This window comes from Hydractinia symbiolongicarpus, chromosome 3 (assembly GCF_029227915.1).
Source record: "Hydractinia symbiolongicarpus strain clone_291-10 chromosome 3, HSymV2.1, whole genome shotgun sequence".
Classification (NCBI taxonomy): domain Eukaryota; kingdom Metazoa; phylum Cnidaria; class Hydrozoa; order Anthoathecata; family Hydractiniidae; genus Hydractinia; species Hydractinia symbiolongicarpus.
The window spans coordinates 24464464-24491904 of record NC_079877.1 but is presented as its reverse complement, the minus strand read 5'-3'; the positions used below and the strand labels follow the sequence as shown (position 1 = coordinate 24491904).

The 27441-nt window shown below is 32.5% G+C and overlaps 2 protein-coding genes and 1 long non-coding RNA gene across 3 annotated transcripts in view; 2 read left to right on the top strand and 1 right to left on the bottom strand.

Annotated features, from left to right (window-relative positions):
* The window catches only part of LOC130636388 (golgin-45-like), an 8595-nt gene extending 5126 nt beyond the window's left edge, over positions 1–3469 (top strand). The window contains exons 5-8 of the mRNA XM_057446091.1: positions 76–216; positions 1066–1194; positions 2166–2448; positions 2910–3469. Of these exons, the coding sequence (XP_057302074.1) occupies positions 76–216; positions 1066–1194; positions 2166–2448; positions 2910–3062 (706 nt within the window). The 3' untranslated portion in view covers positions 3063–3469. The remainder of the gene's footprint in view (positions 1–75; positions 217–1065; positions 1195–2165; positions 2449–2909) is intronic.
* The window catches only part of LOC130636391 (uncharacterized), a 31741-nt gene continuing 5033 nt past the window's right edge, over positions 734–27441 (bottom strand). The window contains exon 2 of the long non-coding RNA XR_008982262.1: positions 734–19996. This is a non-coding gene — a long non-coding RNA (uncharacterized LOC130636391). The remainder of the gene's footprint in view (positions 19997–27441) is intronic.
* On the top strand, positions 4559–27441 carry LOC130636384 (conserved oligomeric Golgi complex subunit 3-like). Its single transcript, XM_057446086.1, has 24 exons — positions 4559–4717; positions 10616–10723; positions 11152–11213; positions 11389–11554; positions 11980–12054; positions 12716–12808; positions 13438–13572; positions 15106–15189; positions 15499–15542; positions 15744–15870; positions 16355–16446; positions 16960–17065; positions 17150–17183; positions 17275–17354; positions 17999–18076; positions 18881–18935; positions 19364–19458; positions 19918–20007; positions 20661–20864; positions 21250–21291; positions 22190–22364; positions 22695–22822; positions 23415–23513; positions 27255–27441. The coding sequence occupies exons 1-24, from the start codon at positions 4559–4561 to the stop codon at positions 27279–27281; spliced, it is 2358 nt and encodes a 785-aa protein (XP_057302069.1). The 3' UTR covers positions 27282–27441.

Here is a 27441-nt window from a genome sequence, read left to right as displayed (position 1 = left end):
TATCTTCAAGATAGTAGTATGTAATTGTTTTCCTCTGGAAGTTGTGGTCACATTTGGAAATTATTTTCAATATAGATACGAACGCCTAATTCAAGATAAAGCACATTCTGATTTGGAGCTGAAACACCTTCATAATGTTATGCAAGAAGATAGGGAAGAAGTTGAGCAAGCCATGATACAAGCAGATGTGTGGAGAAGCAAATTTCTTGCAAGCAGGTTTGGATATATGACTATTATTTTTGATCCAAAGTATCTTGCTGAGTGAGGACTTTACACTCACACACTTCCTTTAGTAAACATTGTAGGGATTGCTTTATTTCCTAGAAATTTTTAGAAATAATACAAATTTAGTCAATTTAATTTTTAAATCTCCTTGTCTTACATTTTAAATACTACACATTTTTTTGCAATTTCTGCTAACAATTTTCATTTTGATTACTCTATAAAATAACATTTATACCCTAAATAAATAAATTAATAACTAGTTACTGAGAAATGGTATAAGAACATATTTAATTGGTCTTACCATGTACTGCATAAATTGCCTTTCGATTGTAAATAATTATTACATGTGCATAAATAGGATGATTTTACCCTGGTTTTTCAGCATGGATATGTTATTAATTAAATGTGCTTATGAGAAAAGATCCTAAGTTTTCTTTTAAATCTGCGACTTCTGTCGTTGGAAGCCTTTTAACATTAGTGTTGACACCGTATTTCCACATAAAAAAGCGTTCCTATCCCTAATAATGTTTTTTTTTTCAAATACTACTTGTACTGTTAAGGGGTGGTGTATAAATCAAAAGGTATATTTTATACCGTCAAACATCGATTTTTCTGAGTACAAAAAGTACTTTTGGCATTGCATTCCTCACAGAAGCGTATGTCCGAGTGTTTCTAGTTTCAGAGATTGATACGTGAATTCTTTGGTTTGAATGTTAAAGGCAAGGAATGAGGAGTATAATCAAAACATCAAATTGACGTTTAGTCTAAATGTTTCATTTTGTGACTCCTAAGTAGTGTGAACGAAGCAGGTGTATAACTGGTTACTTCATCTTTATGTAGGGTAATGGGTGATGAACTAGCACGTTGGAAGTCAGCACTGTATTATAAATATCGCGAGTCACATACTGCTCTGCAAAGCTTATTAGAAGAACATTCAAAAATCAGAGCTTTGAACAATGCAACAAGAAGGTAAGCAGTGAAAAAAAAATCCACGAGTTCGCCCGTCCTTTTTATACCGTACTGCGTGCATCTCGCTACTTGCGCAGATAAGCTACCATTTTGCGTGACAGACGGACAGACGTATACCGGTATTATAATATAGACTAGTCGTTAACCCGTGGAGAAATCCACGGGGTCGCCCCCGTCGCGTTCGCTCGTCTTTTAAATTAACCCGTTGCAACAAAGTGGACAAAAATTTATCGCATTTGATATTCGTGCGTATTTTAAAAATTTCGTGTTTCCGTTACGGGACACGGCTTTCGCGGACACACAGACAGACGGAATACGGCTATTATTAAAGAGACTAGTCGTTAGCCCGTGGAAAAATCCACGGTTTCGCCGTCCATTATATTTACCCGTCGCAACAAAGTGGATAAAAATATATCGTATTTGATATTCGTGTTTCCGTAACATCATTTTCTATCTCAGCGGGGGGTCCGCGCAGAGACGGACAGACGGAATACGGCTATTATAATAGAGATGTTTGGAAGAATTTACTCTACCTAGATGACGCGTGTTCAACATTGCAGAACGATAGAAGTTAATAAGAAGAATTTACAACATAAAAAACTTTATAAAAAACGGTAGAACAAACTTAAACAATCATTAACAATCTACACAATCTAGAAAAAAATGCTACGAAAATGTGTAGGAAAAGAAAAGACAGCGTAAAAGCCGGGCATGTGGAGCATTTTAAGCGCTTATTACAGTCAATGTTGCGAAACTGAAGAAAAAAGAATATATAATATTCTATAACTTCTGTTTTAAGAACCCAGTCACAATAGCCAAACAACCAAACTAGAAAAAGAGGAAGTTATTAGGAAGTTAGCAAACATAAAATTCTTTTATAACTTATAGGAAGAAAATGAAAGTACTAAAATTCTTCACATGTTCTAATTTTCTGTCTTTATGCTTGACAATTATTCTCATGTGTTTTTTAGAGGACTTATATCTGTAGCTGAATTGTTAGGCTGCAAAGACCCCTCTCTCGATTCTCAACAATCGTTGACCACCATCGATGTTGCTTTCATGAATCACGATTTAGCAGAAGCTTTAGTTGAAATCATTACAGAGGATAAAGAGAAAACACCTGCTGAGTATCAGCCTCATATGATTGAGATTAAACATTCTGTAATGGAGAAAGAGAAAGGGAAGACCAGCATGAGGAATAATATTATAGTCGAGGCTGATGAACTCACGCCAGCCGAACAGTTGGCTCATGAGGTAAAACAAAAATTTAATTTCAGTTCTCCATTATTTTTCCCGCTAAGTATACAAGTTAAATTTAGCGGTTGTACTTACACCTACACGAGTTTCTTATTACGCTGATCTGAGAATAGGATCACCGAATTTCCTTTTACGCTAAAAAAATGGAAAACTGGATTACCAAACTTCCTCAAAACCTCTTAGTGTTTCTCCAAATGTAACATTACTTTCTCCTTAAATCTCTTTATATTCAATTATTCCAAATTTGCTAGTTCAAGATTTATCATCATAATGGTATTTTGTGCTACATTGTTCGCGAAATATATGTTAAGTTCAAAATTGCTGTTTTTACGTCATCAAGAACAACCTTTGCAGCCCTGTAGGAGTGGCAACCATGTGCGGAGTACTGTAATAAATTTAAAAAATAGGTGTACTTGACATAAGAGTATTATAAACTGTTTTCCTTTTCTTTTTTCCAGGTTGTCATTAATACAGGTATACAAACCGAAGAACTCACTCGGATGAGGCACGATTATCTAGCTCACAACCGGATCAGTCATTTTCTATCCACCAACTATCATGTTACGTTTAATTGCTGCGAACAATGTAAGGGACCTGTCCAGATTGTGTAGCTGATGAAATATTTTTTTTTAGAACTAACTTATTGATATAAATTAGTCAGTAGTGTAAAAACATAGGTTGGGCGACTGCTGTATGGCTTTTAAATGTATTTGATACGAACCGATGTAACCTTTTGAAATGCGCCGTTTCGTTATTTTTTATATTTTTAAAGGTCATTTATATTTTTGCAGTGTTTTTAACGTGGGATTCTTTCACGAAGAAAAGATTGTAAAATGCGTTTCCTGTAAAAAACCTGTATTTACAACGTAGAATATTTTTTTACGGTAATAATATTTGTATTGGAATTCAGTCCTGTTTTTGTCAGTTTGTTTCTATTTATAGATTGTATATTTACACGCATTAATGACGATTCCATGTGAAATCGTTTTCTAGAAATAGAAGAAAAATATTGTTTACTCATTTGCGTTCTTCTTTCCATCGCCTGCCTTCCCGCCCGCCCTCGTTTTTTTTTTTTTTGGTTTGTTTGTTTTTTTGTTTGTTTGTTTGTTTGTTTTATATTGTTTTTCATTTATTCCTGTTTTCTTGATACACAATTACTTGTAGCGTTCGAAACGTCAGGAAACAAGCTAATCTGAAAAAAAAAGTTTGAATAGTAAACCTAACAAATTCTACAATAATTTAATAACTATTGATATATTTTTCAATTCTTCGCTTTTGGGTTTTGTTAAACATTTGCTCAATTGATTCTTAGCTAATTGATTATGTTGTATACAAGATATTTGCTGTGGTGCTCTGTTAAGATTTATTCAAAGTACCATTTCATAATTGTTTAGGTAAAAAAATTATATCTCTGTAAAGTTCTTTTCTTGCCAGCAACGTCGGATAATTTGTTTTGGGAAAACTATTACACCTATAATTGTACCCAATTCCGCCAGCTCGATTCCGATAGCCACAACCTGGGAATGAGATTGTGTGGTGTTTTTTTAAAGAAGGAATGATTTTTGTGAATATACAATTAGGACTGTACAAGCACTCTCGTCCTCAGGTCTTTTTGGCATTTCTTGACACGATATTGCCATCTTTACTTTATATCAAAAAGTTATTATGCAGGTCTCTTGTTCTTCTATTTTGTTATACCAGTGAATCTCGCTGTCTTATTAATCTCGTCCCCAGCGCTTGTTGGATTTTTTACATTGGGGAAAAACCTGTCTGTGGGTAACGCTTACAGAGAAGAAGCCTAGCATTCAATGCGCAGAATAGCGCTATATGTTAAATTGGGGATGAGGGGTGAGCGCGAATGTTTATTTAAGATGAGGCACTTACTTGCCTTTTTTTACGAGAAAATGCTTTAGTTTGTAAAATATTATAAGACCTAAAAATAATTTTCTAAACAATGTTCCCCTTTTATCTTCTGTTCTTGTTCGTTATTCTGTTACCACGTGCCCCTGGGTATGAGGTTTGTTAAAAAAGGCCTTTAGCGCGCAAAAAACGCTAAAATGTTAATTTTGGCATCCCATTTGATAATTCCGAGAACTGACGAATCAACATGGCAGCGAAGGCTGGCGATAGTTTGGTTGAGAAGAAATACTTGGATAAATTGTCGCAATGGGATTCAAGAAGTACTTCCTTGGCCCCCCTTACAGACAAACAGAAAGAAAGTATCGTAGAGCTTAATACATATACACAAAGACCAATACCAGAAAAGGTAGATATAAACAAAATAGTTATTTTTGTTATTTGTAAATGAAAATGTGCAGACAAATTCTGAAAAACTGAGTGGATAATAAAATGCATATACGGTTAGGCCACCTTCGAAAATATGTTTGGTTAGCGTCATTTCTAATTACAAAAGTGAGTCGGTCGGTCAGATAAAAATTTTTCCCTTAAAATTACAAAAGTACTATATTTCGCAGCCATATTTTGTTATTTGTTTTAAATGTACGCCAGCTGTATTTTTAGCCTCCGTTTCAAGTTCAATTTTTGTCAGTCAATGTTGTTCCCATGGTTTTCGCTTGTATTGCCGTAAAAATGTGAAGCAGGAAAATATAGCACTGAGTAGCACAGCACAGTCCCCTATTCGGCGATTCGGTTGACGTCATAACAATTTTTTTGAGGTGAAAAGTTTCCGTATTTAGGTGAAGAAAGTGCAGAGATAGACACATTTTGGAGTTGTAAGAACAATGATAGGAAGTTTAAGCACATATAATTTTTTGGAGCTAAATCTAGATAGCTAAGCATCATTTCCAGACAGATTTTTATTGTGGTTACCTTTCGTTAGCTAATTATTCTTCCATTTCCACATATTTTAGCATTCTTCCCCCTACAAACTAGGTTTGTTTTCACCCTGCGAAATTTTAAAAATGGCGGATGTAGCACAAATGTGATTCGTCATTTAAGCAAAATGTCAATCATCGCTACAGCAACAAGGCTGAACCGAATCACCGAATCGAAATAACATTCGGACGTAACAACTGTAATTTGGATGACCGCTGAAAAGGTAAATGGTGGATTTTGTTGCGTGTCGAAGATTGTTTGTGGATTGTTTGGTTTATTTTTTACAAATTCGATTCGACAAATTCTATTCAACTTTCGCCTTTCAAAGTGAGTCGGTCTGGTGACGCTAACCAATTATTTTTTGGGGGGTGACCTTAGCCTCTGAGACACATTCTCAGTATATATATTTAAAATATCTACTTCTGCTGGTGATAGTATTCCCATCAACTATATACAGCCCTCCGAATTAGGGATATAGCATGGCAGCAAAGAAACGACAAAAGAAGCGGCAAAAAATTGCTCTCGTAATTCATATTCACAACAGCAATTGTCAAAGTTACTTTATTTTCCATAAGGTGACTCCAACTTAATTAGTTGCTCTACAGCTAATATTAGCAGCTTACAGTCGGTGGGTCGGGGAAATAAAAATAATGTTTTCGAGAATGTATGTTCGAATCAGCAACAAAAAAATTATAAAAAATAACAACAAATAGGTTGTTACGACAAGCATATTCTTTTATGTATTTTCGCATCACACACGCAGTTATTATTTTTTGTTGTGAAGGAAAATAATAATTATTAGTCTCACTTGTTTCGAATTAGTAAAATAACTAGCTGTCAAGGGCGAAAAGACTTGTTTTTAGAAGTTATGCAGCAAGAAATTATTCTTGTGCTGTTTCGAAATTTATACAGCGATTCTTCTTCCACTTAAATAATAAAAAAGACAAAAGGTATTTTGATAAAAACGTTTATTGTTCCTTTAAATGTTTTTTGTGCAGTCTTTTAAGAAAATCTAAATTTAAGTGTAAAATCTTTTTACTATATATAGTTTAGTTGACAATATTTAAAGTCTTTCGTAGCATTAAAATTATTTATTTAAAATTCTTAATCTAAAATAGAGCAGCGGTACATACATTCGAAAAATTAAATGAAGATCAGGAATGGTTTCTACAGAAAACTTTTGTGTTACATTTACATGTATCATATGTCTACACTGTGAACGTCTGTCATCTTGTATCACTGTCTGTCTTTATGTAGTTGCCTCACATTCAGTCTCATAGCAGCCTCCATTCTATATTGTATATATTCACAAACCCTAAATAAATACACATTCTTTTCGCAATTCTGGACTCATTTTTGAGCTTAAAAAACAAAATAAATTGTTTCCAAATCGTTTCAATTCCCTTCAGGTTCGTTTCATGAAATGATCTGTAAAGGAAGTTAAAAAAGGATGATACGATCTTGAAACGATCATGATAGTTTCAATTTTTTTAAAATGTGAAATGATGGTGGAGATAATCCCTATAAGGTATTCTAGATGAATGGATTGTTTGGGACCTAAACGATTGCACTATTCGCCTAACAATAATTGAAATAATTAAAAACTATGATTACTCTATTTGTGGGATCCTAAGTTTAGTGTTTTTTTAAGTGATAAATTTGAGAATGTGTAATAAAAGTAATAAAATTCCAAGATATAGATTGAAGCCAACAAATAGCCATTTTGTGATATTTTTAGCATCATTCTCATTTTGGTTCCCTACAAACTTTATTGGTGCCTTACCTTTTATTGGTACTACAGCTTAGTAGTTATAACTTTTGCACTTTTTGAGAGGAGACCGGGTTTCGATTTCCCTTGCCTGCGATTCAATATGGGTGAGTGAGTGTTATCATAGCTCCTGGTTTAAACCACTTTCCATACCCATATATATAAAAATTTAAGTCATGTATTAAAATAATGTAAGGGAGTTTTTTTACATACATACAATTTTAAGTTTCTTTCTCAAATGTGGAAATAAAACTAAGGGATCATCATCATCTTCATTCTTAGCTTAACATGCTTTTTCCATGATGCTACATAAGTTGGATGGGGTATATTAATGACCCTCTTCCAATCTGATCTAGACTGTGTTAGATCTAAACTCAACTTCCTCTGTATCAAGTCTGTCCTTACCTCCTGCCAAGTCTTTCTCGGTCTGGCTCTGGGTTTTGCCCCAGGAACTATCAAGTCTCTACACTTTCTTACCCAATTATCTCCCTCCATTCTTTCCAAGTGCCCCAAACAATTTAATCTTTTTATCTGGATAACATCTTTAATTCTACGAATACTTAGCCTGCTTTTTAGCTTATCTGAACTCTTTCTGTCTCTCAGACTGGTGTTACACATCCACCTAACCATTCTCATATCATTTCTTTCTAAACGGTCAAGATCTTCCTGCTTCACTGCCCATGTCTCACTACCGTACAATATATGCCCATGTCTCACTACCGTACAATATCACTTTTATCATATTTTGATAACAGATTTGTTGGAAATAATGTCAATATTAACAATGATCATAGTGTAAATACCAGCCAAAGTTCCTATACAAATGTTGATGTATATAGTGGAAATAATTGTTGCAGCTCGCCTTGCGACACTGGTGATAAGAATTTGATACAGAAAAAGCTTTATCATCCAGTGAAAGGATTTTTTTCCACGGTCAAAATGTAAAAAGTTTACTGACAAATTAGATTTGTATCAAGTAGGCAGGGAGTGTCGAACCATATGAACACCTGCAAAATTTGAACAGAGGATTTTTTGTACAAAAATACAAAATGTACAAAATAGGTATTGCTCTCTGAATAGTTTTGTTATAAAAAAGGTGCATTTTTCTTATAATACACTTTTAATTGCTTATAACTAAACACTCAAATAAAGTTACATAAAAGGATAGGAGAGTTCATTTTGAGGCATTCTCAAAGGTGAAATTTTGAAAATCTTTATTTATGTGTGCACCCAACCAGGGTGGTTTCTGCTATGTCAAAAAAATGCTTTTATTATTTTGTTGACAGATGTGAAATATAGTATCTTTATGGAAAGTCTCAGTAAGAACACAGTCTTTTTAGACTTTCATTGTAAAATTCTCTAAAATGTGTGGTACTCTAAATTGTTCTAAGTGAATTTTCAGGAGTTTTGAGGACGTCATTAGTGCAAGCACAAAAGATTTTTAGTCAATTTATGAAAATTAATCTATGTAAGGAGCACAGGTATATACAATAAATCTACAAAGCAACTATGTATTAAAAATACTAATAACTATTAAGCACCAATTTTCTTACAATAGTAAATTATAAACATTATTTACAATTAAATATTTATTAGTTACTGATGCAAGTTATTTTAAGTCCATATCAAGTCCTTCTGCATTGATTACAACCAATTATATCATGTAGGGTGATCAGAAGACCCATGTAAATAAACATTCAATATCTTAAAGTCATGTCAAGCAAAATAAATTAAATCATTACAATCTTGTTTAAGGCATTCTTTCGATAGTTCAAGTAATGTTTTGGTCTTCAACTTTTCCTGTGCAATATCCTTTACAATTTTTTCAATTCTTTGAGTACTCTCAGGGTACCTTTTCATGTTTTGTTCTGTGTATGATATTTTTATAGACAACGGGTAGCTTTTACTTGTTTTTTGTTTGACACCCTCTTGTTCGCCAACAACTGGCCTCAAATCTTCTACTGATGATATGAGGTTAATTCTGTCTGAAAATTTCAAAGTAGATTTACTTCCGTTGTTTTTGTATTTCGTCATTGCTGCTATGTATTTGTTTTTATATATGTTACTAAGACAATGCTAACACTGTTTTTACCATAACAGTTTTGTTTGAACTGCTTACCAGTGTATTAAAATCTACAATTCCCTTAATAATAATATTAAACTTTAATTATATGGTATTTCAGTTGGTTTCTATTGTAGGTTTCCTATTGTCATTTTGTCTATTAGATGTTTTTTTTATATATCTGAAGCATGAAATTAATTAATTTAACTAAGCAATTATAATATTTTAACTAAGCAATTATAATATTGCTGACTGTTATGGGAACAATAATATTAAAATTATAGAAATTGTTAATATTGTTTTGTTATTATACATGTCTTGCAGCATTAAATTTGGCTTGGATCATTTTTTTCAGTAAACCAATTTAAAATGTAATTTAGATTTAATTAATATGGTGTTACTGTTTGTCATGTCAAAGTTTGACAAAATTAAACAAGTTCTTTTCACTAAAGTAGAATTAAGGCTGAAATATTTTCACCATTTTTTATTTCAAACGAATTCAATTCATGGTATTGAGGTTAATATCTTGTATAAATTGCAAATTGTAGTTTTAAAGCATCTTTTTTATTTAATTTCACTGTTACTTCCTTATTTACATTGTACCAATCCAGTTGCTGATAAGGTACCTTGTCATCACATTTGTACAAACAAAAATGTTGGCCCTTATTACCACATCACAATATGCTACTTGTATTTTCTCTGCTTTCAGGGAATATTTTATTCCACATATTAGTTATGCTGGGACAGCCATTTTTTTTACAAGTTTTTTTTATTTTTGTTATTAATTCTTTTCTTCAATTTTTTAAAATAAAAAGGTAAATAGAACCACAAAAATTAAGTAAATAAAGCTACAGATTAATTTGGTGTATGACCTTTAATAGGTATTAATACAGCATTGTTTCTATAATATAAGCTGGTGATGGACTTAAAACCTGGGTCCATTGAGTATGCCTTTTCCATAAAAAAAGATTAACAAATATGGCAAATCTAATTATAGAGTATCTTCACCCGCATATGATAGGGAGATAGTATCGAGTTAATAAAACAGTAGAGCAATTGCTTGACAAACAAAGGAGATTTAAGTTTGAAATATTTTTACTACTTTTTATTTCAAATGAATTCAACAATCTATACATGGTATTAAGGTTATTAACTTGTATAGATTGCAAAATATAGTTTTAAAGCATCTTTTAATTAAATTCCAACATTATTTCCTTATTTACACTGTATGCCTCTCCCATAAAAGGTGTATTTACTATGGAAAATCTGATTATAGAGTATCCTCACCTCTATGGAGATAGTATTTAGTTATTAGCACAGTAGAGCAATTACTTGACAAACAGGTTGTGAATTTAAGTCCCACTCAATTTATCATCTTTGCAAAACTTATGAAGCTAATGTGCAGTTTCACGAATGTAATTAGTTAAAACCTCATATATGCACAGCTGTTTCTATAATTTATTTAGGTCTTTGATGACATTGATTGTCTTTTTTTTTAGTTTCGTGTTGAAAAAAAGCTCAATGAAAGCCTTTCTCAAGATGACGAGCTTTCGCGACATATTGCAAGTTTGGATCTGGGGACAAGAAAAATTGAGAACGCACAACAGGTAACATAAAAAATAAAACTTTTTATTTTGGAATTCAAATATCTATTACAAGCTAAAGAAGTTTAAATATTACAGGCTTGTAAATTTTTTGTGAATTCATATGGGCTCTTACTATATTTAAGGGGATTAATTTTTGGAACTTCTCAGTTTTTAATTGAATCCAAAAATTTTAATTGAGGAGAACAATATATATAAAGGGGTCATCTATGAAAATATTTCCGTGTCAGAACTCTTAAAAAATAATGCTAAGGCTCGAAAATTAAAACTCTTTTCTGTTGCTGCAGTTTGACTTAACAACAATATTTTTGATACTTTGCTTCTTCTAATGATTGTCTCAAATGCACCAAATCCCTGAAATTTTTAGGAAATCGTTCCTTGTGAAATAATGTTCCCAAAAAATTGTGCCTTATTATTATTGTTACCTATAGTTTTTCTCCTGGTTTTCTCAAGTAGAAGCTCAAATGGAAAAAGAACAAGAACAAAACTACAGGTATTTGTGGAGTTAAAAACTTTACCTATGAATTTGATTAAGATGTTAAAAAAACACATTTTCTAGATTGTTAAATACTACTGTAAAACAGTAATATTTTTAATAGTATTTTTTGTTACTTATGCCATAACTGGATTCAAATGGATTTTGTGTTTACTGATAATTTTATTTACAGGAATTATGAGGATGAATTGTTGCAGTATGTTTCTAAATGTGATGCCATTCTTAAAGAAGTTGATAAAGTTCTCAGTCATCTTGAAAAGTTAGAAAAACAACATGTTTTTGTTTCCACACAAACGAGAGCTCTTCATGATGCTTGTGAACAGTCCTTACAAGATCAGGTACTATCTGTGTCTGTTTAAAATAATACCATCACAGTGCACTTTAAACTTTGAGGCCAAAAAACTTGGAAATAAAGTGGTGACGTCAGTCATTTTTCACTGGGGGGGGGTAACTAGGGACCACTTGGAACCAAATTTGGTAAGTTTCCCAAACCTGGGCAAGATTTTTAAGCCTTTATATCTCTCCTTAACCCTTTGTCAAAAGCACATTATAGATTTTGCTCATCAGCATTTCAGCTCTGCACACTAGAGGCAACGGATAAACAAGTTTCGCCAATTTTATTTTTGTTTATGCACTGTTGATGTCAGCAAAAGACCTAAAACAACCTATTTTTTCCATTATTTTTCTGTGTAAGTGGATTTTTGCATGGGCCTGATTGAGTAGTTTTTATTTATTTATTATTATTTACTATATATTTGTTTAGGCAAATCTAATGGACCAAGCAGAAAATATTTCAAATAGATTATCTTATTTCAGTTCATATGAATCTATAAAGCATGTGAGTAATATTTTCTATGTAGTTTTTACCATGAAAAACAGATTCCTACAGAATAGATATTTCACCTGAAGATCTTAACCAATTAGATGATAATAAAAGAGCAAAACACTTCTCCTGCCACCTTAAATCTTAAATTTCGGTTCTTTGTCTGAATTGGGTAAATTCTGCATATTTTATACTTTCATACTTTTTCATTTTACCAAATTTAATGAGAAATTTTTATTTTTTGCTTACCTTTCTCAATGTATGAACTTGCAATAAAACAAAGAAATGTCATCTAGGGTTCCTTGGTATATTTCAACTCTTTGGGCAGCTTGTTAGGTAACAATTAGGAAAATTCGTTTAAAACATTATACTTAATCAAAATTACCGTACCCGTACCAGAATTTCACAAAACTGAGATTTGTCATTACCTTGAAGTTTCTGTAATGTAGACTATGTTCACACATTTAAATCCACAGTTGGATGATCACACCCCATATTTTCTGTTGTATTCCTGTTTACCTGACAAGAAACTTTCACTAAAAAGCATCTATTTTTTAATAGAAAAATTAAGCTTAACCTGGCTGCTTCTGAAAATTTAATTTTAACATCACATAGTCACTATTATTGTTGATGGTGCAATCATTATTGCTGTTTATGTTATTTTTGTTAAATTTAGAGATTGAATAGTTCCACAATGTCAGTGACTGGAGAATCTTTTTTACCTTTACTGAAAAAAATAGACGAGTCTATATCTTACATTGATTCACATGTAAGTAGAATTTTTTTTAATTATTTTTGTTAGTTGAACAGAGAGCTGAAAGTTAGATGTAATTATTTCCATGATTGGCCTTCCACAACAAATTATTGTGAATCAGGACACAAAATTCCCATGTTATGTAAACTTTAGGATAAATGCAAGGTTGTAGTTAATAGCTGTATGTGTTGGCGATAAAAGATCATTTTCCACCATGATGATAATTTGTCACGCATATTCAGCAAAAATAATCATATATATTATTTACCCAGGATAGCCTCATTAGTTCTGTTTTCAATATAATCCTGTGAAGATGGTCCTAGTGCATTTAATTAAGCTCTAATTTGTGCAAGCGCAGCAATCAATGAACTAGGCAACTGTATATTCTCATGCCAAACAATAAGCTGAAAGGATTGATTCACATTTACAGTCTCTGGCATAAGTCAACCAGGGTTTGAACCCAAGAACTTCTGTTCTTGGAGCAAATGTTCCAGCAGTCGGCAGAATATAATGCATAATAGGCTAAGATGACTGAATAATCAGTTCTTATATGAAATAATATGAAATAACTGTAACTCAGTCTTTTCACGTTGTGATATCACTGTGAGGATGGCCAAAAATATTTGACTTTTTTTCTGTTATAGCCAGAGTATAAAGAATCTTCGGTTTACGGAGCGCGCTTCAAGCAATGTTTAACACAAGCTTTGGGACTGGTAAAACAATACGTCATCAATATTTTACGAAATGCTTCAAACCAAGCTTTAGCTGCTTTACATAAGGTAGTACTTTCATTATCCCAAACAGGTTTCAAGTGACTACATCAATTAGCGTATTTTGAAGGTACAAAAAATATTTTAAATAAAATTAATTGATCCTTTTTTCTAAGGTTGGATGGGTTAAAATGGGGGTAAAAAGCATCAAAGGATAGCAATAATTTGATGTATATGTAAATAAAAATCATATTTTGTAAAAGAGAAAGAAATAAAGTTTAGAAATACTTTTAAACATAAAGAATGTCAAAATTATCAATCCGGTATGATAAGCATTAAAACAGATAAAAGTATAAAAAGGAAAGATGTTATTTCTAATACCTAACACAAAGTAGCAAAAGTTTTGGATTTATAGAATTGAATAAATTGCATAACAAACGCCATCTTTCTTTCCTTTTTCTAGACATGTACAGTAAAAGCAGTAGTACAACTTTATCCTCAAACATATCTTCATAAGCACTCATAATGTTTGCTATATAGATGTTTCAGGAAATAAGTGTAAATTGAGTAAATACTCTTCTTTTATAGGAGCTATGAATATCTATTTTCAACCCACAATACAAAAAATTAAACCCAAAAGCTTGACCCATGTTAGCCCACGTTAAACCAAAACGGAAACTAAGTTGAGGTGTAATTTATTGAGAGGGTCAGGGGACGACCAATATCTTACACGAAAAAGGTTCACTTGAGACTAAACATGGCTATGCAATTTATATGTATTAGCATTTAGCCTAAAAAATATCCGCAGAAATTCACCTGCTCATTATACATACACTTGCATGGCAAGTGTACGCATAATGAGCACCATAATATTGGTCACGGAAAATTCCATGGGTTAGCTGGCTTCACCTATCGTACATATCAAGGGCATCTTTAGGACAAAGTAGCCATACAGATACCATTTTTAATAGAATACAGGTCTTATCTCTATAACAATACCTGTTTGTCCGTCTGTCTGTTTTTAACAGTGTTAACGATGCACGAAATCCTAAAGCTACAAATTTTATTGACTTTGCTGTGACGAGGGAACTCCCGCAGATTTTTGACGGGCTAAGGATATGTTAATATGGAAGTAATTTTGTCTTTTTTAACAATTTAAAAATTGATACCGTAGTCTTAAAATTTGAATGCATTTCAGTTCATCCAGAGGTTTTTCAAGGTTAGAAGGCTAATGCCTCACACATGTCTCTTAGTCACTTAAACCCTAAAAATCTGCAATCTCCCCCTCCAATCCTAGAACCTATAGCTACGCCTCTGTCAGGCCTAATTAATGTAACTTTAATATGATCTAGTATAACAACGAATAAATAAATATCCAATTTACCAATTGCTCAAAAAAGGTTGGTCTCACTCTCCTTTAATGTGGAGAAAATCATGTGAGGCTAATGTTGTGAACCTTGCATGATACAACTTAATTGTGAAATAAATCTTGCTCATTTTATTTTTTTTGAGTATACATTTACCTAGAAATCCTTGTTGTACAAGTATAATTTTCTAAGGGTAATTTCCTCATTTTCACAAAACAACTTCTGCTATATTCAGGATAACCAACCTGCAATGAATTTTACCGACAGTTCATACACAGCTCTTTATGGAAAGTTTAAGACCCAGTCAATGCGAGTAAAGGTAACTTTATATTCAGCATTGATTTTATGTTGACTGTAAACAATTGTGTTTTTACTCCTTAAACATTGTTTAGCTACATATATTATATATATATATAAGTTGCAAGGGTTTATCTGACAAACTATACTCAGGACTCAAATTTGCACCATAGAAAGGCTGTGTCATTTGACCAACTTTTTGCCAAGCAAACTGTTTAATTTTGGACTTTTCAGCAGTTTTGATGGCGATTGTTAAATTTGGCGTTTTTTATAAAAAAAAGTGTAATACTCCGAATAAAATAGGACAGTTACGTCATTTTTTTATTTATAGAACATCATGGAGCAGATTGAGGAACGATCAGAAAATAATGCAGAGTAAAGCTATATTTATGTATATTTTTAAAAACTTGATATGATATTAATCGTGTTCATTAAAAACAAAAAAATTTTATAAAGCATTTTCCATAATAAATCGAATTGATAATGCTTAGTGCAGGAAACAAAAGACAAAAACAAGTTATTTTTAAAAGAAGACATATTGAATGAAAGTTAAAATTGTTTATTTTAATTTTTCAGGTACGAATCACTGATTTCAGACTGTCAACAGTGTTACCTGGAATACCGTTGGCAACTAATTTCACCTTTCGTTACAGAAACTGTGCATAAATTTGCACAACAACACGCTAAGAATCCATGCACATTGGTAATGTTTGATTTATAACAAAGTATAGCTACTTATGAAACTGAACTTGTTTCAGATGTTATGTCTTGCAGTAGTTGTATTAGTACATAGTGTTTATCGTAATTCATGTGGACTTTATCTCAAAGCTAGCACACATAAGAACTAAATGCTAAGAACAAAAAGCTTTCTTGCTGTATCGAGAGGGAACAGCACCATTTTAGGAAAAAGCATTACCTCTTCTACATGTTGTTTAAAGATTGTAGTATTTCTTTTGGTACATGTGAGATTGTAAAGCATAAAGATACAAATTTTTACGAGAAAAGTTAAAACTTTTAAGTACAGTTTCATGCACAGAAATCCTTTTTGCATGGACTGGAATTCTTATGTAGAACTCTGCAAGATAAAATTGTCTTCCCAACTCTAAATTTAATTTTTTTTCTATTACAATCAAAAGCAGTTAAAGCCAGCTTAGGCACCAATTACACTGTGACTTACTTTCTTTTAGTTTCGTTCTGGCTGTTCTTTTATGGTTCATGTATGTCAAGACGAATACCAATTATACCATGAATATTTCACAAAAGGAAAACAGAATTTTGAGTAAGACAGTTTTTTGAGAGGGTTTGTATCTCTTAACTTTTGTTATGCTTGTGATTAATTTAAAGAAGGTGCTCTTCATTAGTGTACATTTCTTCACCTCAGTTGAATATCATCGTGTATCATTGGATTTAAAACAATAGCCCAATTTGTAAAATTTCAGTCACATTGACTCCCCATGTACACAGATAGTTTTTTGTCTCGATGCATATAGACATTGTCTCAATATACACAAACATTATATATGCAAACGTTTGTCTCGATGTATACAAATATTTATGTGTCTCGGTGAATACACATCTGAAACAGGTTGTTTACTGGATCTTGAAGACCTTGAAAAGCTTGAAATCAGTATAGGTGACTTTGTATCATTCTTGGGAGAAAAACCTTGAAAAACTTAAATTTGCCAGACACCCTGAAAACGACTCAATACTCGGATAAAGTATCTTCATAAGAATATACTTGTCAATAAGTGTCAATAAGTGTCACTATCTTTGTTATGTTTTTTTTTGTTAGTACACTGATGGAGAATTTATGTGGTATATTATACGAGACATTTCGCCCTCTTATCATTCACATGACCCATATGGAAACATTAGCTGAACTCTGCAACATATTGAAGGTTTGTCAAATCTGTTTGTTGTTGCTTTTCGTATGTTTGCATCACGTAACAGTTGAGTTTCACTATACCTCTCTATTTTCTCAGGTTGAAATGTTAGAAGATCATGTTCAAAGGAAAGGTACGTTGCTGACTCAGCGTCATTGTTTAGTTCATTGTATAATTCCTTCTAAACTGTTTTACATAATGATTTCTGTGCTTTTGTACTTTAGCTGAGCAGCTTTTGTCTTTTCAAGTGATAGCTTCTGAAATGCTTGAGGATGTACAAGAACGACTCGTGTATCGCACGCAGGTGATTACTGTAAATTACAAAAAAGGCGGCTGGGGAGCATTTTTTAAAATTTCATCTTGACAGGGGGCGCTTGCTGGGCAGGGGCGGTTAATTCAGCATTAAATTTTTTTAAACTTTTTTTCCCATAACTTTTATGAATAAAAATAGAAATACAAACAAAAACTAAAGAAATAAAATAGTAATAATCTATCTTTTATGAAATTTTAATATTTTCATTTTTATCTTTATCGTCGTTGTGAGGAATTCAAAGGGATAGTAAAAATTATTTCTGCTGATTCAAATATTAGAGCAGGGGCACTTATTTACATATATTTTCCTAACCCCGTGGCGCTTATTCGACAGGGTTGCTTATTGGACACGGTTCGCTTAATCTGTCATTTACGGTAGTGGTAATTCTCGGTGGTTATTAAAGTTTGGGGATTTCGTCTGCCTTAAGGGGATTAATTTTCTCATGGACTTAATTAATTTTTGCGACTTTCGCAAAGAACGAGTTACTCAACTGATTTCCAGAAATTAAAGAAAATTGTAATCGAGACGGTTTAGCAAGATTTTGATAAATCAATTTGGAGACCCAGTTTTTTTCTCTAAAATTATGGGGTAAGATACTAAAATGTTTATGCAGGTCGTTTTAACCTCTGTTTCAGGCCTACATTCACAAGGATATAGCTAGTTATGCGCCAGCACCAGGTGATCTCGCTTATCCAGACAAACTTATGATGATGGTATGTTTAATTTTATAAAGCTTACCTTCCACTCAAATCAACTTGTTTTGAAGTGGAAGAGATAAGCGTTAAGTATTCATTAAGGGAAGAATTTTTGTACAAGCAATGTTGGACGTTAATAACTTTAACATATTCTATGGTAATTTGTTGGAACTAAACTTTTACAGCACTTTTCCATCCCTAGTTTGATCACGTGGTTTAAAAGTAAACGTATCCCATCGCGTAAAATTTCTTATTCAGGCTGACCACTCCTCCTTAAATTCCTTAAATAACCTTAGAAAAAGAAAATCTCGTTAAAAGTACTTAAATATACTTAAAAAAATTGAAGTTTTAGCTATTCTCCTTAATTTCTCCATATTTCTTAATTTTTTGATCGTAACTTTTTTCGAAATGTGTTCATGGATTGTTCATCACCAGTGAAATAAGACATTTTTCTGTGTTACCTCAAATCCTATATTTTCTACCTTTCAGGGCATAATTTATGTGTATATTTGTATAATATGTATAATTTCCTTATCATAGAACATAGTATGTAACATTAAATATAGAGAACTAAAATTGTTTTTCTCCTTAATTATCCTTATTTTTTTATTTTTGTATTCTCGTTCGCAGGAAAATATCCTTAGAAAATGTAAATTTGTCTCCTTAATTCTCCTTAATATCCTTACTCATTTTATTAATGGTCACCCTGTTATTGGTCAGAATGTTTGCATTTAAAATTCGCCTTGAGGAGTATTTTATTCGAGGGAAATATTCTTAGTTGATTTCTACACAAGAATAAGATTGAGAATTTTTTCATATTAGTTGAACTCATCAGACGGTGACACGGATTTAGAGAAGAAGACATTTAATAGAACTGGTAAGTACCGCATATTTATCTTTGAGCCACAGTTTTTGTGTATTCTAATTTTTCCTCAAACTGCTTTTACTTTCGCCTTACTTCACCATGTCGTGCTTGTTATTAAGTAATAATTTTTTTGCTAGATTTGGCGTTTGCAGTACACTATAAATATACGTTATATATAAAGCAAATCAGTTTATAAGAAACTGTACTGAAATTTGTGAGATTGCTAAGCAACTTTAATACAAATAATATTAACAAAAAAAAATATGTAACAGACAGATTATATCTTGGAAAAACGAACGTTGGTTGTGACAAGAGTTCTTTTTTGTGTCTCACCTCTATGCTCTGAGATTATCGTTTACGCACATTTTGCGAAATCTTTTTTTTCGTTCATACTACTGACTTGAACTTTGTTGACATGTGTACTTGTCACTTATTTACAGAAAATCAGACGGCAGTTGTCGACCTCCAAGCGATGTGGTATCCTACCGTGCGCAGAACTTTGGTGTGTTTATCGAAACTGTACACCTGCATCGGGGTACGTGGTCCTGTTTCTTTTTGTTAGTAGCTGACGTAGCAAAAGACATTCTTATAGATAAGTTGCAGCGTGACGTAGTTGTTTTGATTTTGCGTCTAAAACAATGGAGATGCACGAGCATCCACATAAGCAAGAAATATAAAGAACAGACCGCAACGATCGAAGAAATCAAGTTGAAAAAGCAACTTACTTTTTAAAATAATTAAAACCTGATCTTTAAAAGAGAAAATAATAGTTAAGAAAAACCAATTCCAGCTCCTTTTAGTTCGTTTATTACATAATTACATAAATTCAAGGAAATAGTTAATCTTACGTGGTCCTTCTTTTATTGCCTTCAAAGATGCGCGTGCATATACGGAACTTTGTAAACATTTGCAACTTATCTATACTGTACACAGCGTTCTTGCTTTACATTTTATTTTCTCTAAGCACTTAGTCAATTATTGATTAATATTTCAGAAACCAACGTTTGAGGGCATTGCTCAAGAAGCTCTCTCTAACTGCATCGTTACTTTGAGATACGCCAGCAAAGAAATCACTAAAAAGAAGGTAATTTTTTAAAACATGATACGCTCATTATCTTCCATCGTTATGTTTTAGCGCCCTTACGCCCATTATTTGATGTGGTGGTACTTTTAAGAATAGTAAATGGCGGTAGATTCACGTGATAAAATTGTGACTAGCACAGGGTAGCAAGTCTTTTAGTGACGAATATTAAATATTATTTTTGCTTTAAAACAACGTGAGGCTCTGATCCTGGAAAGAGCGAAGCTTGTAAGAAACAACTAGCCTAAGGTTAAAAAATAAGGCCAAACAACAGGAACTTAAAAAAAATTAGTTTTCGAAATTTTCGTTGTTTTAAAATTCATGTAAGTTGACACAAGGATAAACGTGTTAAAGTGGGAATTTGATTTCCATTGGCGCTCCTGTCTAACTGACCACGAAAACACATGAATTTGGCCTTCTGAAGTAACTGGCCAACAAAAATTATGTAAGCAACATTTGAGCCTGTTAAATACAGAAAGTTAAGCAACATCGAACCTCAGTCAAATATTTTGTTGTTTATAAAAGAGAGTATTTATCTTTATCACCTCGTACGGTTGTCGAAGGTCTGCATAAAAAACTCATTACGCTGTGTCCCGAAATCGCAAAACCTCATTGCTTACATTTTACAAATTTATATCGCTTCTTTTCTTTATCAGGGAGCAATCAATGGTCATTTGTTCTTAATAAAACATTTGCTTATTTTGCGTGAACAAATAACACCATTTGATGTCGACTTTGCTATTAAAGAGGTGGCGTTGGACTTCACCAAGTTGCGTTCCGCTGCTTATGGTTTGTTTTCGAAAGGATCTCAACTACTTAGTATAAGTTCCAACAACGCGCTACTAGAATTTCTGCTTGAGGTAAGTGTTACATATACAGTGAGACTCCCTGTAAGGGACATCCTTTATATAGTGGACATCTCTTTACAACAGACGCTTTTTTTCAGGAGTTAAACTCATATAACGAAACCTGTACGTAGCGGACAGTTTATAACATATTCACAATATATTTTATCCCAAAGGCGGTTTTCTCTAGGGAACACCTCTCTCTAATGAACAACCCCCTATAGGGGATACCCCTCTATAGCAGACACTTTCATTGTTGTCAGAGGGTGACCGCTATAGGGGGCATTTCGCTGCATTAACAGGTTGAAAAAATTGTTGTTCTCTGACCTTGAAGGACTCCAAGCTCTGACACCGTCATATTGTTCTGCCTGCGTTTTTATATATTTTATTTTTAATGTAGGGTGTTCCTCAACTTACGGAATATTACATTGATTCAAAAAAGGTGAGAATGATTTCTCGACAGAGATAATTACTGTAAATGTGTGTTAGTCACATATAATATTTGTTCATATACATACGAAACTATACGAGTATGTGCATATATGTGTACATATGTATATCTATGTTTATATGCGTATATATGTGTACATATGTATATCTATGTTTATATGCGTATATATGTTTATATGCGTATATATGTGTACATATGTGTATCTATGTTTATATGCGTATATATGTGTACATATGTGTATCTATGTTTATATGCGTATATATGTGTACATATGTGTATCTATGTTTATATTCGTATATATGTGTACATATGTATATTTATGTTTATATGCGTATATATGTGTACATATGTGTATCTATGTTTATATGCGTATATATGTTTATATGCGTATATATGTGTACGTATGTATATCTATGTTTATATCCGTATATATGTGTACATATGTGTATCTATGTTTATATGCGTATATATGTTTATATGCGTATATATGTGTACATATGTATATCTATGTTTATATGCGTATATATGTGTACATATGTGTATCTATGTTTATATGCGTATATATGTGTACATATGTGTATCTATGTGTACATATGTGTATCTATGTTTATATGCGTATATATGTGTATATATGTGTACATATGTACATCTATGTTTATATGCGTATATATGTGTACATATGTGTAGCTATGTTTATATGCGTATGTATGTGTACATATGTATAACTATGTTTATATGCGTATATATGTGTACATATGTATATCTATGTTTGCGTATATATGTTTATATGCGTATATATGTGTACATATGTGTATCTATGTTTATATGCGTATATATGTTTATAAAAACAGGCAATACAATAAATTTTAAATATTTTTATTTTTTTTAGGAGGTGGATTCTGAACTAAAAGTTGTGTGTGAACAATTTATTACTGAAGTCACAGATTCCTACGTGGCTCCGCTTATTAACCTGTTAGACAAAATGGATACCCTTTTAAAGATGGCGGAGGCCGATGGAAAAGACGGAAATGCATTGTTAAAGCAACAGCCCTTTGCTAAAGCTGGTAGGTTGTTTGTAGTTCATAGCCATGTAATCTGAATGCGTTATAAAAAGATCATTTATAAAGATCACCTAGCTATGCAACTTTTTTTGTTTCTTTTATTTTATCTCTAGTTGTCCGGGGTATATGGTCGGTGAAAAATTTAGTCTTCTCCCCAGATTTTCTCCCTGTTAATGTGTCTATCCCCTTTTTGTCAAAAAAAACAGGGTCCCCCCTGGATCGCTTTTAAGAAGGAAAAGCACGGCGATTCTATGTCATAAGATTGAGATCATTTTGTAGAGCTTTTGTTCTATTGCTACATTTTTTTGCTAGTGTAAGATCATTTATTTTTAGATGCTATACGTAAGGTGGTAAGCGAGACATACATGTTACTCAAATCAAAGCTACCTAGCACTATACAAAGCTTATCATTGTATTTGGCTAACAAAGACACAGAATATATTCTCTTCAAACCAATCAAGGTAAACTATCCATTATAACTATCAATCTTGGTAGATACAGAGTTGATGAATATTAAGAAAGGTAAATGCAGAGGGTGATAATTATTGAGGGCAATAAATATAATTGGTGGTAAATACAGAAGGTGGAAATTATCAGGGGTGTTAAATGCAGAAGTTGGTAAATATGGAGGGTGGTATATGGAGGGTGGTAAATATAGGGGGTAAATATAGAACAGGGTAAATACAGAGGGTAGTAAATATGGGTGGTAAAATAAGTGGCGTCTTTTAATTCAACTTTTTTAATAAGCACATTTTTTAGGAACTTTCCTTAATAGCGTTTTATATACAATTTAAAAAGATTTATTTTATTGCTTGTATAAAAGAATCCTAGTCTGAATAAATTTTTTATTAAGTTTTAAACCACCCTGCTCCCCGCCCTGTCACGCATTTCTTCTCATTCTAGTTTATACGCTATCTAACGTTTACAATTGCTTCCCTCAAATCTATTGTCTTTCTAAAACGTCACATTTGTTTGGAACATAAACAAAGGGATATAATGAGGGGGGAAATCATCAAGTATAAATAATGTCGCTTTGTTTTTCTTTTCTGGCAGGCGAAAGTGCTACGTACCTATAAACAACTTTCTACGATTGTTCAACAATACTACAGCGAAGAAGATCAACAAATTATCGGCTCTCCTTCACAGGAACAGGTGACGATTTAATTTTTTACGCTACAAGGTCTGCCAAATTTTAGTATGAATTGCCAACCTTGAAAAAGCTTGCGTTGGAGGCAAAATTTTAGAATATCCCTGAATAACCTTAAATTCCTTTATATGAATTATGCTTTGACATTACTGATGATTGCCTAAATTCGGTATAATATCAAACCCAAATTTCTATAGTTATATGTCTATAGGAATTTGTGATTGCTAATTTTGAAATATATATTTGGTGAAAGGTCCCAAGAAAGTTCTTACTTATTTTAAATGTCAAAGTTATATTTCTTTCATGAAAATAAATATATTTATTCATTAAAAATAATTACAATTTAATTAAAATATAAATAGATTAAGGTTAAATAAAATGAAAATTGATAAAGAAAGGACAACTGTTTTGTCTTGTTTTAAATTGACCTTAAAAATCCTGAAATTTGAGTATCATTTTGGCTGACGAGTCTGATCATGTTGAGTTTGAACAAAGCTTAATTTCGACTTTCCCAACGATGACATCATAGTATTTAATCCCTTGACATCATCATTTATTTTCGTCTGTATGTTGTCTGTCTGTCTTAACTTGAAAACTTTGTGGAAATCAGACTTCCATACGAATTCTTTTGTGTTAAATTCGATTGACGTTTTCTTTTCAGTGGATTTGATTTTCTAGCTTTAGTGAATTTCATTCTGGTCGCCTTTATTCGTGACCATTACATCAACCATACAACGTTTTCAAAAGCTGTTTTGATAATTTCAAGAATAGTTTATATTTACTTTTAGAAAAAATTACTTTCCTGAAATGTTAGATTTTTTTTTACAAGTTTTCTTCATTTCGCGCGTTTGGAGAGTAAGGATTATGATTTAGATAAAAATGATGACTGCATTCAGATTACAACTAAATATAATTGTATATCGCAGTTTCACAGTCATCTATGTCCGAAAATACCCCAGGATATTATCGTAAACCAGTGTGATCTGTGGTTTGATATTATTCACAATATTCTACCTCGGAGTTTGGAATGTTGCCAAAAAAAACTTGTTACCACCATACACAATCGTTTGAAAATAGTTATTTGCGTCAGTATTGAATAATAAAAAGGACACATGTTAAATGGGCGACAGATTAAACAATATCGTTCAAAAGGACGTTCTCTTTTCTTTCTTTCTTTTTTGATTTTTTGTAATAAGAAAAATTTATCTCAACACGTTGATCTTTTGATTAAAGCACGCTGTTTCGCTAAACTCATAACATGTTGAGGATTAAATATTTAATCATTACAAAGATTATTATAGTCTAAAGGTACCTCCTCTTCATTTGGATAGTCTCCAAATCAAAAGGGATATTAAATTAAACTGGATTTCCGGTTAGCTGTTTCGCCTAATATCATCATTAATGTGATTTATGAGTTTTCTTGATATAAATAAAAGTCATTTATTAACTAGTTAAGGATATTTTGTTTGTTTGCGCCAACCTAGCTTCAACTTCTCGGAAACTGTTTTTGTTACAGGAATCGCTTTCCTGAAATTGAATTCCTTAACCACCTTAGCTTCTGCCAGAAGAGGTATCCATTTAACATCGCCAACGTGCAAAAAAAAATACATTTCGTAAATCACCTTATTGACTGCGTAAGGGCGGTCCGTCATCAGCTGGTTAGGGCGCGATATCCCCCCATTTTTGGTTTTTTTGTATGGATTTGACTTTTTGGCGCGCAGCTTCGGTGCCATTTTATCTATTGTTTGTGCGAGGCAAAATAGCGGTATTCTTTGAATAAGGAGATCATTTTTACTCACCCGAACATATATGTTCGAAATGACCATAACTCGCTACGTAGGGACGAGTTCTCGACGGTGGTGACTAGTTTGTATCAGCGAAAGTAACAGAGAAGTTAAGCAGGTCCACCCACGCGCGTGGGTTGCTTTTGATTTGACATATTAACTTGGCCTCGCACCGGTGTCTCACCGTACTAATTTGACCAACATATCGACTTTAATTGTCAACGACTCCGACATTTTTTGACTAAACAGAATTTTTTTTTTTTTTTAAAAAAAAATTATTTTTTATAGTATAATTTTCTTAATAGTCGACTTCCGTTACAAAAATTATGGTTCTGCTTATTTCACTAATTATTTTCTTGGAATCCATTACAATGCTAACAGGACATGTTAAGGTCTGCTTCCATTTTTCTGAGAACGATAAAAACAGGATCTAAATAAGTTTTTAAAAGCACTTGTAGCGTCCAATTGGATGAAATTAAGCGCGGAAGAGTTAAAATATGAAGGGCGTGTATTATGTGATGTTGAACTGTAGTATACTTCAAAGAATTAATAAGAAACCTTATTTCTTTATCTGCGCAATTTCTTATAATTTGCGAATGTTTACAAAGTTCCGTATATGCGCGCGCATCTTTACAAGTAATAAAAAAAGGACCACATAAAGAAAATTGACTATTTCTTTAAATTTATAGATTTAAGAAATAAACGATCTAAAAGGAGCTGAAATTGGTTTTTCCTGACTATTATTTTCTCGTTTTACGAACAGGTTTTAATTATTTTAAAAAGTAAGTTGCTTTTTCAACTTGATTTCTTCGATCGTTGCGGTCTGTTCTTTACATTTCTTGCCTGTGTGCATGCGTGCGCATGTCCATTGTTTTAGACGCAAAATCAAAACAACTACGTCACGCTGCAACTTATCTTTACTTATCTATACAAATTTATATATAAACGATATAACCAAAGTGAATTAACTTTCGCGAGGGCTAATTTTCGTAAGAAATGTTTTATAAAAAAATCGCGAAGTTAGCAAATCGTAATATTTCGTGATATTTGTTTTTCGTGAATTTCGCGAGAAGAAAGAATTTGATGACTTTTGTTTCCTGTCAATTGTAACCCTTTTTTCAGAGAGATTAAATAAAGATTACTGAAGTTAAAATTCAATTTGGTAAATCAGAAGAAAAATTAGTGTAAATGGTTTTTCAAAAAAATCGCAAATAATTTTCGCGAGAATTGATTTCGTTAAGGTATGATTTTTTTGTCCCAAACGTTTCTTAAATTTGGGATGGGCCAGTACTAACTCACTTATAAATCGATTTCTTATAAAAAAAGAAACATCCACCCCTACCCCTCCACATCCACTCCCTCCCTCTCCACATCCACTCCCTCCCTCTCCACATCCACTCCCTCCCTTCCACATCCACCCTCCCCTTCCACATCCACCCTCTCCTTTCCACATCCACCCCCCAATTTATTTTACACCTTGCCCGTTTAGTTATTCCCCCAATTTAGTTTTAGTTTCATGCCAATTGTATCTGCACGCTGAACAAATTGACAAACTGGAATGTGTCAATTAAACAGAATTTTTTTTCAAAAATATTTAATTTAACGAAATTTTTACAAAAATTTAGAAAAATAAAAAATAACATAATAAAAGAATAAAACTCAATTTAATTTAAACTGATTACAAATTATCAAGCATCCTTCAATTAATTTTTACACACCCTAATAATTTCCAAATTTTATTCCGGTTTTTGTGTTATATTATCCTTCTCTCAAAAGGTACAACCTCGTACATTCATGAGAATTCGTGAGAACTTTAAATTTCAATTTTCCTGATAATGCCATTAAAATTATTCATTGAGGGCGGATATGTTTGTGGCGGGTGGGCGTTAAATTTTTGTTTTATCTAAGTTTTAACTTTACAAACACTATTTTGGTATAATCATTTCTGTTTCTTTTTCGTAGGTCTCGTTGCTAATGTCCTTTCAATAATAAAAAGAAGTCATCGCTTATATCCTCAATTTTCGCAGTGCATCATGGACGTGGTTATTTCCAGGCAATTATATTAATATTTATAAACTCTTTGTATCGGTGTTATCCCACTAAATAAACTGAACATATATTTACTATCGATATGTTGTGTTCCACTAAA